This window comes from Lycorma delicatula, chromosome 6 (genome assembly GCF_047948215.1).
Source record: "Lycorma delicatula isolate Av1 chromosome 6, ASM4794821v1, whole genome shotgun sequence".
Lineage (NCBI taxonomy): Eukaryota > Metazoa > Arthropoda > Insecta > Hemiptera > Fulgoridae > Lycorma > Lycorma delicatula.
Window position 1 is genome coordinate 80,283,978 of NC_134460.1, and position 12,699 is coordinate 80,296,676.

The 12,699-nt window shown below is 28.5% G+C and overlaps 1 protein-coding gene across 1 annotated transcript in view; it reads left to right on the forward strand.

Annotated features, from left to right (window-relative positions):
* Positions 1-12,699, forward strand: part of LOC142325960 (apoptosis-resistant E3 ubiquitin protein ligase 1) — a 291,698-nt gene that overhangs the window by 252,942 nt on the left and 26,057 nt on the right. The window contains exons 11-13 of the mRNA XM_075367936.1: positions 2,742-2,817; positions 8,881-8,984; positions 10,830-11,015. Of these exons, the coding sequence (XP_075224051.1) occupies positions 2,742-2,817; positions 8,881-8,984; positions 10,830-11,015 (366 nt within the window). The remainder of the gene's footprint in view (positions 1-2,741; positions 2,818-8,880; positions 8,985-10,829; positions 11,016-12,699) is intronic.

A 12,699-nucleotide genomic window follows, 5' to 3' on the forward strand; every position in this document is an offset into this window, starting at 1 on the left:
ACACAGATATTATTTAATAAAAAGTAACTTTATTTAGAAAAAATTATACCTGTACAATTTTTGAATATCCAGTTATTAATATAACCTTACTGTAGTAACCAGTCTCTCTCTTTTCTCTTTAGCCTCCAGGACCACCGTAAGATATTTACTTCAGAGGATGGATGAGGATGATATGTATAAATGTGAATGAAGTGTAGTCTCGTACAGTCTCAGGTCGACCACTCCTGAGAAGTGCAGTTAATTGAAACCCAACCACCAAAGAAACACCAGTATCCACATTCTAGTATTCAAATCTGTATAAAGGTTACTTTTATTCAGGATTTTACCTTTATTAGGATTTGAAACTTAGACTCTCAACTTCAAAATCACCTGATTTGCAATGATGAGTTAACCACTAGACCAGCCTGGTGGGCTTATAAATATAAGCCCACCATGTGAAGTGATTAATCACTTTACATACACAATTTGGCATCAATTCAATAAGTGTACCATACATTTTATTGATCTCTTCATCATGAAACCACACTGATGTTATTACTTTAATTAAGTCAATTTTTATGATAAAATTCATTTTTGAGAGTTGTTTTTTGACTGTTGCCCAAAGATTTTCAATTGAGTTTAAGTCTGGGGCATTGTCTGGCCACAAAAGTACTTTAATGTTTTATTCTTCAAAACATTTTTTCACTTTTTGGCAGTACAGCATGGCGCTAAATCTTTTAGGAACACTCCATTGATTTGTGGGAATTGTTTTGAAGTTGTGTCACAAGTCTTTCCTTCAGAATCTTGATATATCCATCACTTTTCAACTAACACCTACTGGAAATAATGAACAAGGGCCTTCAGATGTGAAACAACTTAAAATAATTTTTTTGGGGATGTTTAACTGATTGATGGATATGAACCAATGATGTATTTTCATCTGATGCTTTTATAATGTATGGAACCCTTTGCCCCTAAACATAAAAATATGACATGTTGGAAACATTTTTTTTTTTCAGTCTTCTTTTGTCCATTTAGCATGTGCTTTGACTCATAAAAGCCTGGTTTTTTGTTGGTGTTAAAAGCTGCTTTTTAGCCGGCTGAGAAGCTTTCCATCCAGCAAGAAATGTGCATCTAACAGTTTTCACTTGCAAATCTGTTCCACCAGCTACTAATTCTCGATTTAAGTGCACAGCAGATAATTTTGGATCAAATTTACTTTTTCTCACTAATGATTAACTAATAATAATAATTAACTACTAATAATTAACTGATCCTGTGTTGGAGTAGTTTTTCTTTTATAGCCACAGTTTCCTTTACTTTGAGGTGAAAAGAAAGCAGTTACTTTAAATAGTTTTAAAATAGTATTCACTGTACCTAGTCCAACACCACATTCAGACACTATTTGTCATTGACATACTGGTACGCACAGAAACAGAAAAATGTTTGAACACTTTCTTGGAGTTATGTCCACTGTTATATACTCAAGACACACAGAACAAAAAATGTGAAAATATGATTTTGTAATAAACAATGAAATAAACATTCACAAAACACTATTTATAACATGAAAATTACTAAATAGCCAAATAACAATAACCTCACATTACATAGACAGCTAAAGAATGGGTGTGGTCAAGTAGTGTAACCACAACATAAAAATAAACAAAAAATTCCCTGTGTTCGAATTAATTTGCACGCTACTGTATGGGAATAATAATTTGTTTGGGAATAATTTGTATACTATACAAATTAAACTGCTGTTTACAGAACTGTTTCTGACATAGTCTAAAGCCATAAACATATATTCATAGGATAAACCTTTAAACATTATTAAATTATGAAAGTTTTATGGCTGCAGGACTTAAACTCAACACAGATTACAATAATCCACAAAAAAAAATTGTGATAAACTCTATTTTTCTTATTGCTGAATTTTATAATTATTTATTTATTAATTAGCTTACAAATGATATTATAAAAAATATAAGTTAAAGGAGAAATGTAGCTGGAAAAGAAAATCTTCAAGGGAGTGAAAAAATTTTGTTATTAAGGCAGGCCAATATTAAAAATTAAAATCTGGAATATTACATAAGGTTCAAAGCTCATGCAGAGTTGAGAATAAAGAATTTTTGGGTTTTGTTAATAACATGAGGTCCTTAACTTAAATGCAAATTTAATTAAATACAAGGTGCTGTTTTATGATGCTGTTCCAACCACCCTTGTGATTATTTTTTCATTGTTTTCATAAATTGTGATCCCCACTCTCTTAAATTTTGTTAGATATTTAGATAATTTTAACCTTAATTGTACTTCTATTACTGAAATTGTCTATCATATAGGCAGGTTAAAGCTGAGATGTTCCATCGGTCCAAATGAAATTCCGACTTAAAGAAAGAAATTCTTGAATTGCATTTATTTCCAATGGTTTGTGTATTCAATATGTTGTCTATATATTGTTTGATCTAAATATATCTATCAGCTGTTCAAATAAATTTATCAGTTCACTAGTATCTGCAATATTCAAAAAAAAATTGCCATTGAAATCTTGAGGACTCTGGCTTCAGCATACTTCAAATTGTAAAACGTTCCATCCAGAATTATAAGTGAAATAAAACCAGAGGTCCTGGGTTTGAATCCCAGTAAGAAGAAAAAGGAGATTTTAAATTAGAATGGTTTTTTATATTATGGTTGATTTCATGATTTACGTAGTATATTACTAAATTACTAGTATTTTTATTCAGTTTTTTTTTTCATAACAGTCTCTGAAGGCAACAAAGGGGTTTTCTGTTAGTGACTGGTGTCGTAATTTTGAAATAACCTTCCAAGGAGAGCAAGGTAAGCATTTATTTGTATTTAAATTTAGTATCACTTGAATATTTCATTAGTTGTTAGATGGTTTCATGAAAGAATATCTATCTACCTCTAATAAAAAAAAAATGTTAACAAATAAAAGTAGCCGCATAGTTTGATACTGAATTCTCCAGGTTATTAAACTTTACTTCCTAAAATTAATTAAATTCTAATATATTAAATTAACCATAAGCTAATTTTGGTTTAAAATAAAATTTTTGTAGTAACTGCACCATCCCCTTATTAATGCCATAAAATAAAGATAAATGTAAATTTTAATGAAGTAAACTTCAGTAATAATAATAAATTTTAATTTTGAAATATTTTTGAAGTTTTTATATCGAGTTTGTATACAGAATATAACTGGGTGGTTGAAACTCAGTTTCTCCTGCTTGCAGACTTAAACTTAGAACATTCTACTGCAAGTTGGAAATTTTGGTTTTGCAGTTGGTAGAAATCAGCTGGTATAATTATTATTCAATTGATCAATTCATTCTTGTATATATATTGAAATGATAGCTTTTAAGTACACAATAGAAAAATAAGTCTTGTTCACAAAGAATTCTAGTAAAATTTCCTAATTCTCACTAGTTACCAATTGTATTTACCAAACATAAAATTTAAAAATACTGAAGGCATTGGAGAGCTTCCAAAATCAGGTAGGCCTAGAACTAGTTGCATTTTAAAAAACAAAACTTGTCATAAAGGCATTAACAAAGAGTCCACAAATATTAAACAGAAAAACTTCTGTTAAATTGCAATTATTGAGAAAGAGTTTACCAAAGATTCTAAAAAATTGAAATTTAATTTTTATTGATCAAGATTACTTCATGCCCTTTGTGAAAATTATCTTCATGGAATTCTGTAAGAAAATTTTATAGTTTTTTATGAACCAGATTCTCACTTCTGTAGCTGAGTGGTATGTTCTAATGCTACATGCTAAAATTGAATGGCCTAATAAATCATCATAACTGTTTTATTGATTTGATGAAATCATTGTATAATTATCAAGAAATTTAATGTAAATGGAGTTTGTGTTTTGTGAGGGATCATAAAAAATTGTTGGATAATAAAGTATCAAAACCTTACTTCTTCAGTGAAAGTATAACAGACAATCCATATCTTCATTCCCAAGTTATTAAACAATCCTATTTTTGACAAATAGCTTTCCCTATGTTTGGTTGTAAGATAGGGCACCTCCTCACTGTGTTTTTCAAGTTAGAGTGTACTTCAAAATTTTCCTGATTGGATATGATTACGAGGAACAACTGAATGAGTGGCTACCACATCTATATGTTAGTAAAATAGACTTTTTTTATTAGTCAATTTCTTATTAGTTATCGGGATAGCTTGACTTTTAGTGAAAACTGCTTCTAGCCCATGCAGTATAAACAAAAATTGAAATATATTTAAAATATTTTATCTACTCATGTATATTTTATCATATTATATTACTTTTTGATAAAATTTCACATATTTAAAACTTAAAATATAACTTTCTGATGAATTTATAATTTTTTTTACAAAGTATTGCTGAATAAATAAAAATTGAAAAAATTATATTTGTTTCATGTCTATCTTTATCATCTGAAACTAATCTTATTCAAAGAACATACATGTATATTACTAATAGACTATTTAAGAATATCCCATTGGAAACCATCATGCCTTTATTGCTGAAGATTGATTAGAACTTTAACCTATACAGGCTTTAGAAAAAATTTTATAGAAAAATGTCATAAAGTTACAATTATTAAATTTCCTTTGTGTGTAAATTATAAATGGAGGTTATTAGATAGTTATAAAAGTTCCCTTTTAATTTGTAAAATATTACTGGTAATGTAACGAGGTGGAAAGAAATACAGAGCCTGCAAGTGTTTTGTGCCTGAATGCTTATACATTATCCCAGTAATAGTCTATTTTGCTTATATTTGGATTAAACAAGATCTAAGATCTTCTATTATTTATTTTAACAGTTCAATTTGGAATAATCTATTTTCTTCATTAACAACCTCTTCTTAGTTAATTTGTTAAACTCTTTTTAAAAAATTAATAATTTTTTTGTATTTATGTAATATGCCAGTAATTTTTCTCTTTTTTTTCTCTGTTTCTCTTTCTCTTTCTTATACATATTTCTCTAACAATGAATTGCATGGTTACTGCTTTCAGTACATTTTTATTTAAATAGACAATCTTAGTAAATATTGATTTCTAATTTGTCATGAAAACAAATTGACAGTGACATGAAGAGTGTTGTTTCTGAAGTTATATCTAAAACTAATTTGATTGTCATCATATATAACCATGTTTTCCAAATCTGATTTACAGTATCAAATTTAATTCTCTTTTAGAGAAATAAGATAAATTATTCTTTTTAAATTCAAAAATAAATTTCCTTTTATTTTTTAACTGCTGACTGCCTAATTTGTTTTTAGAAATTTTGTCTGAAATTTACAGACAAATGAAGGAAGTTTCTGGTGATGATAGTGTGATGAATGAAGGGAAATGGTGCATTATGTTTAATTATGGACAAACAAATGTACACTGTGATGAATGCTCTCGTCAACCATCCCTCCTCATCACTGAAAAATTCAAGAGAATAGATGTTTCATATTACATGGCTTACACAGTTTCTTTACTGAAATTGCAAGAGCTTTAAACAATGAAATTGTAATAATTCATCTTGGTCACAAAAAAAATATGTACCAAATGGGTACCTCAATTATTGTTTGATGATCACAAAAACCAAAGAATGAAAACTATTTTGATGTTTCTCATTCCTTATGCTCAAGATGGTAATGAACTTTTTGGATCATACTGTTACTGGTGGTGATGAGACATGGGTCTCACAAAACACCTGAAACAAAACATGAGTCAATGGAATGATATAATTTCAAATCACCAATAAAGGCCAAAAGAAAAGCAGCTCTCAGCAGTAAGTGATAGTAATAATAGTGTTTTGGGATTGAAAGAGCATCTTATTGGTTGATTTAATGCCAAAAGGACAGACAATAAACTCAAAAGCAAGCTATTAGGTACTCCACCACCACCACCAATGTTCCATACAGAACAAGCAGTACAGTACGTTGTCTAACAGTCTAACATCTTCATCACTTTAATGCTTGCCCACTCAGCTACACCAACACAAGATTTGCTTCAGTGTTTTGGCTGTGACATTTTTTAGCATCTACCATACAGCTCTGAGTTGGCACCTAGCGGGAGCACCTAACTCTGAGTTAGCATCTTATTCCACAAGTTGAATGAGTTTTTAGGAGTTTTTAGACACTATGATCATGATGAGCTGAAATCCATCATTAAATGATTGAAGAACTTGGCAGCAGAAATGTTCAATGAAGGTACAGAAAAAATGGTACTATGCTAAGATAATTGTGTGAATGTGTATGGTGACTATATTGAAATATAGTTTACGGGTTCCTGTAAATATAAAATAGAAATTGTTCACTTAATCCTTATCTTAATTTTTCTATACCAAAATGTTTACTTTCTTGCCAACCCTCGTATATGGGAAAAATAGAAAGAATACAATTACCACTTATTAATTGACTGATATCATTAATTGAAAGAGCATACATACAAACTTGATTTTTTTTTAATGTAATGCTCTGTAACTATAATCAAACTTTAGTATATTTTAATAGTGTTGTGCTTTTCAGAAAAACTTAAAAATCTTTCTTGATGTAATAAAAAAATTAACTTTCACAACCATTCATATCGAATTACAGTGTATTCTGACTCAGTTTTTTAAGATTAAAATGTTTTTAAGACCTTAAGTCTTTTTCATGGCACTGCAGCCATGACCGGCGTTGATATATAGCTTTTTCAAATATTTTGCATTTTAATAGAAGTGCAGAAATTTTATTAGGTTAGTGGAAAAACAATTTGTTCTTACTTTTTTTAAATAATTAATATACACCATCATCCATATGGGTTGATAGTATATACTAAATATCAGTTTTGTAAGATTATGGACTGAAACTATAGCAAATCTCAATACACAATTTTTTTTTTTTTAATTTCTTGTATTTTAGTAAAATTGCATGAATCTTATTGATTTAGTTAAACAGTCGTATGTTCTTATTAATTTTATATAAAATATGTACATATTTCGATGTTAATTCACAATGCATACTGACTTTAGAGTAACAGCCTAATTTTAAATTAGGCTGTCCAGCATAACTGCCCTCAATATACAATTTTCCTTTTATTTTCTAAAAATACAAAAATCTTTGTGATTAATAAAAAAAAATAATAATACGTTTTTCCACTTTTTCTGTAAACCATTATCATTCATTCCCATCCGTTTGATTGGCAATGTGTACTGATTTAGGTTTTTAAGATTTTCTCTTTGGCTTTAAAATTATTCTAAAATGCAAAAACTACCCTGATATGTAGTGTCCTTTTTACCATCTACCCTCTTTTCCTTATTCTGGATTGCTTCTTTCCCATTATATGTTCTGTAGTTGCAAATTTGACCCTACTCAGTTACCCCTGTTGTGGATATCACAACCTAAAGAGCCAGTGCATCCTTGGCAACTAACAGGGAGCTGTCTGTGACCATCTCAAGTATTCTTGCTTCCTATTTGATGGCTGCACTACAAGCCTAATAGCAGAAAAATCATCAAATAAAGAAGCACGTCCTAATCCCCTTTCCATTGGGTATTAGATATTAAGGATCAGAAGACCTCCCTCCCATTAGAAATTTTATAGTTAAGGAAGGTTTAGGAACTTAAAAAAGGGAATCCACCTCTTCTAACAAACCAAACTCATAGTTTACTCCTTAATACGACCTACTTCTTACATCTTATCATTTCCAATCTGTTCTAAGTAACTGTATATAAGATACTTCACTCTTTTACATTTTATACACATTAAAATGTTTTTCTCCAGATATATATACACACATTTGTTTAGTAAATACTTTTCTTATTAAGAAAAGAAGAAACTGAATTGCACTGAAGAACCTAGGTCACAACCAGCTATATTATATCAACACAATGTATTTTCTTTCTACTTTAGTTGGAAAAGAAGCCAAACCTTAACTTTTGCTTTAAACTTATCATTGTATGCAATTTTCTTAGTATTCATCAGGAAGTTAAATATCTTTTAGTCAAGGGAAAAAAATGAATGTTTTTTTCTAATTAGTTTGCTTTAAAATTAATTCTCGTCTTTTGTTCTATACATATAAAATTATTATATTTTTGTTATAATAAAAATAGCACTCACATAAGTCATATTAAGAGTCTACAGTTTTGGAAATAAGATTTGTATTAAAAGATTTTAACTTTTTTTGCAGATAACTAACTATATTGTTAATATTCATATATAGTGTGCTTTTAAGGCATACCAATAAGAAAATAAACATTGAAATAATTTTACATATATGTAAGTCAAAGATTCCTACTTTATTACAGCTCTACTTTGCAGACACAAAAATTGTATTATTCCATGATCTTATAACGCAAGTTTATTTCTTTCAAGCAAGGTTAATGATAGACAAATCTTAATCTAAAGAAAAATTTCCAGAACTTCGATCTCCTAATGTTATTTTTCATTTCTATTCAGCAACAAAAAGAAACAAAGTTTAAATAAGTTATATTTTCATTAATTAGATAATTATTTTAAAATAAACACAAAAAGTAACCTGGAAATAGTAATGTTTAAACACTACAATAGCAAAACTGGAACTCAAATGAGAATATGACTAAGAATAGTAAACTGAAATCCATTTGATAACTGTTACTTTACTGATACATTCTGGTCTGACTCCTACCTGGCTGACAGCCTGATACAGCAGCACCACCATATACCTTATAACATGCCCCTTACTTACATAGAAAAAAGAGAGGTTTCTCTTGCATCACTAAAGATGTGCTGTAAATATCAGGAAATCATATAAAAAATAAATTGTGAAGTAAATTCAGATGTCTGATATTATTTATAACAAGCATTAAAATTAATTATCTTGTTGATTTTACTAATCTTCAATTTTTAAGAATTTGTAATGTTATTTAAATTGTTTTTACTTAGGTGTGGATTGGGGTGGCTTAAGAAGAGAATGGTTTCAACTGGTTTGTGCTGCATTATTTGATCCAAAGAATCAGCTTTTTAAAGGTTTCTCTGAAACTCAACAGGTATGTTTCTACAGAAACATATATATAGATGAATTTATCCTTTCATTCATTCAAACAAGTATATGTGTGTGTTTGTATGCATATAAAACCTAATGATTTAGAATCATGATGTAGAATCCATAAATTTAGTGAGATATGATTATTTTAATTCTCTAATTAAGTCCTTTATTCATAAAGGAAAAGATATATATATATATATATATATATATATATATATATATATATATTTAAATAGTATATTTATTTATTTACTCACATAATAGTAATAACAAGTTAATTCCCAATAATAATTACTATGATGGATGATAAAGAATATTATAGCATATGAAAAACACCATGCCTGACTAGGACTTGAACCCAGAACCTCCGAATGAAAAGCAGAAATGGCTACCATTGCATCAAGAAGATCAGTGGAGAATGCTAATCAATATTATCTTAAAGTAGTAATCCTAATGTGTTTTTATTAATTTATCATTTACATTAGCAGAATATTATAACAATGAGTTATCAGTATGTAGTATAGAACATTGATAGGCTATGTAGTCATAGACAAGAGTTTCCAAAACCATTGTGACCTGTAAAATGTGTCTAAATTTATAGGGGATGCTTTGTATAGGTTATTATACTTATAAACATTTTATTATGATAATATGTCAGTTAAAGATTAAGAAACTAAATAAGAAAGCATGAGAACAAGCAAGTGATACAGACAAACTAAAAAAAAAAGAATGCAAAGTTAGTTCAAAGAAGCTGTAGGTCCATATTTAACCATTATTACAAAACTAAGTCCTGCAGAAAATGAATGGTTACCTTTAGAAAATATAATAATTTTTGTACCAAAAGTATACAGAATGGATGAATTCTAAGATATACTAATGATATATTCTTCTATTGATACCAGAACACGTGGGATGTAAATGAAGCATATAGAAAAATAAAAGATTTTGGGAAATAAAGTAACATGTATTACAAACAGCAGTAATCCAGTCAGACATATTGAGAGAATAAAACATTGTACAGAGCAGCATGTACTGCCTTCTTGTTGATATATTTTCCCACTACAAAGCTTGTTGAATACAAGCTTGACTACAAAGTCTTGTTGAATTCTGTTAAATCATTCTTTGCCAGTAGTTGCTATGGAATCAAGTGTACCTGCTATTTTTCAATGCGATTAAAATACCATATAGTGATTTAATTTTTAAGTGAAAAAAATTAAACCCTAATGACATTCATTGTCATTTATCAAGATGAAACTGTTGATCACTCTACTGTGAATATGGACAATTACAGTTTATGCATCAGAAACTGGTAAAACACAAATTCAAAATAACCTTGTAGTGTCAACCAGTTTCTGTAGCTGATGATTCAAAGAATCACTAACATAAAAATTTTATAAAATAAGATGACAGATAGTGTTATTTTGAAGATAACAAAAGGACACTTTTTACAATTTGTAAAGATGCAAGTAATTGTAAAAATAGAAGGTAAAGGAGATGGTAGCTGTAGTTCAGGAAGGAGTGAGACAGGGATGTAGCCTACAGCATGTTACTTTTTAATTTGAAAGAATGAATAAAAATTTGAAATTGAATAACCTCCTGACGACTTTTTTAAATAGAAAACCTGTTTAAGAATAAAACAATGTAATGATAACATGACAGAAACAAAAATAATAGAAAGTTAAGCATTGCAGCAGAAAAACAGTAGAGGAAAATTTCTTTATTTACTGAAATCTAACAAAGACAAATCTTTAGAACATCTTTTTTTTTAATATTTATGCTCTTGTTTTCATTTCTATAAACTGGATGTCACAATGTTAGATTGGCATGATATGAATTAATTTTTTAGGCATTAGTCCATCCAAATGCAAAACGACCACCACATTTAAAGTTGAAACATTATGAGTTTGCTGGTCGGGTGGTAGGGAAGTGTCTATATGAATCAGCACTTGGAGGAGGTTATCGTCAACTAGTCAGAGCACGGTTTACACGTTCCTTCCTTGCTCAGCTTATAGGCCTAAGAGTACATTATAAGGTAAATAATTTTTTTTTTTTTACTCATCTAAAAAGTAATATATTGTAGTAGTTTTTACATGAAATATAAATGATCCTTGACTTAAAGATGAACTGCTCTCACTTCTGTAAAAAGAGTTCATAGAAAAAACATGATATTTTAATGTAAATTTCACTTGATCAATCATTGAGAATTTAACTTGATTTTTAATTTTCCATTGGTAGTTTATAATATCCACATTCTTAATGAAAAAAATGTTAGGCAGCTGTCTCCTTATTAATTAAATGAGTTCACGTGGATGTTGCAGTATATATTGTACACTAGGTCAAGATATGGTATTAATTAGAACTCTATAGTAGAATGATGGCCAGGAGAGACTAGCATTAAAATGTAAATGGTCCAGCCTGATCTTTAACTGTCATCTCCCTTATGGAAGCCGTGCAGTAACATACTGCACTATTTTAACACCGGTTTAAGTTAAATGAAAAAGGAAAGGCATTCCAGTGAAAAAATGTAATGAAATTTGAATGCTGACGTTTTGTACTTTCCAAAAAAGTTACAAATACTTCTACTGTAATTTTGTCTTATTTCATTACTTGTAACAGTCTTATTAATGCATTTCATTGACTAAACCTGTTTTGTTTTTCTGTCACATTTGATTTTTTGGAAACTGGACTTAATTACTTGACTTAAACCATCCAGTGATGGTTTATAGTGTTTTAATATAATTAGATGACAGTTTGAATAGTTCTTGTGGGATGATCAAATTGATTTCATTTGTAATAAAACCAAGCCATACTGTTTTGTTCTGAAGAACTTTAATAAAATGCTAAGCTTGTCATCGTTATTAAATATTTATTACCCTATATATATTTTTGAATAAATTATGTCATCTCTTGGGACTCTCTTAAAAAGACAGAACTTTTTTAAGATTCAAAAATGGGCTGTCTGATCGTTATATTTAGAAAATTAAATTTTTTAACTTCCAAATCTTTACTAAAAAAAATAATCATTTATTCTTAAAAAATTACAATATCCACTTTTACCAGACAAGACAATGGAAAACTGTGAATACAGTTTATACCTCAACACAATACTTTGGGTTATAAGAATGGTTAAGATTATGTGTCTGTTATTATGTTTCTGTTACCATCTTAAATAAATAGCTGAACCGTTTGAAAGATCTTCCTTAAAAATATTTTCCTTTACAGAAACAATATTACATTGTTGATACGTTTTAATTTTACTAGTTAAAAACAAAAAAATAGAATTTATCTATCTCCTACTCAATGTGTACATAAATATGTGCTCAAAATAGTTTTCAATAAATTGAATTGCGTATTATTTTGTAATATTTTTTTTTTATACATTAATGTATTTACCTTGTTTCATATGTTTATACTTAAATAATTAATATGGACTTATTTTAACTTATTATTTGGTTTTATATCTATAATTTTTCTTATATTGACTTGATCTATATTATGTATTATTATGTTTCAATAGAATAGAGATTTATTTAATTAAATGAATAATCTATTTTAATAAAATACATATATTTTATAAAAAATTAGTCCATAAAAAATAATCTAGACCACGACAGATAAAACATTCAATTTTCATTAAAATTTGTCCTTTCCATTCACCAGAAATAAGAATTTTGAATGCTTTTAAAAATATAGTATTTTCCTAGTTTTTTTTTTTA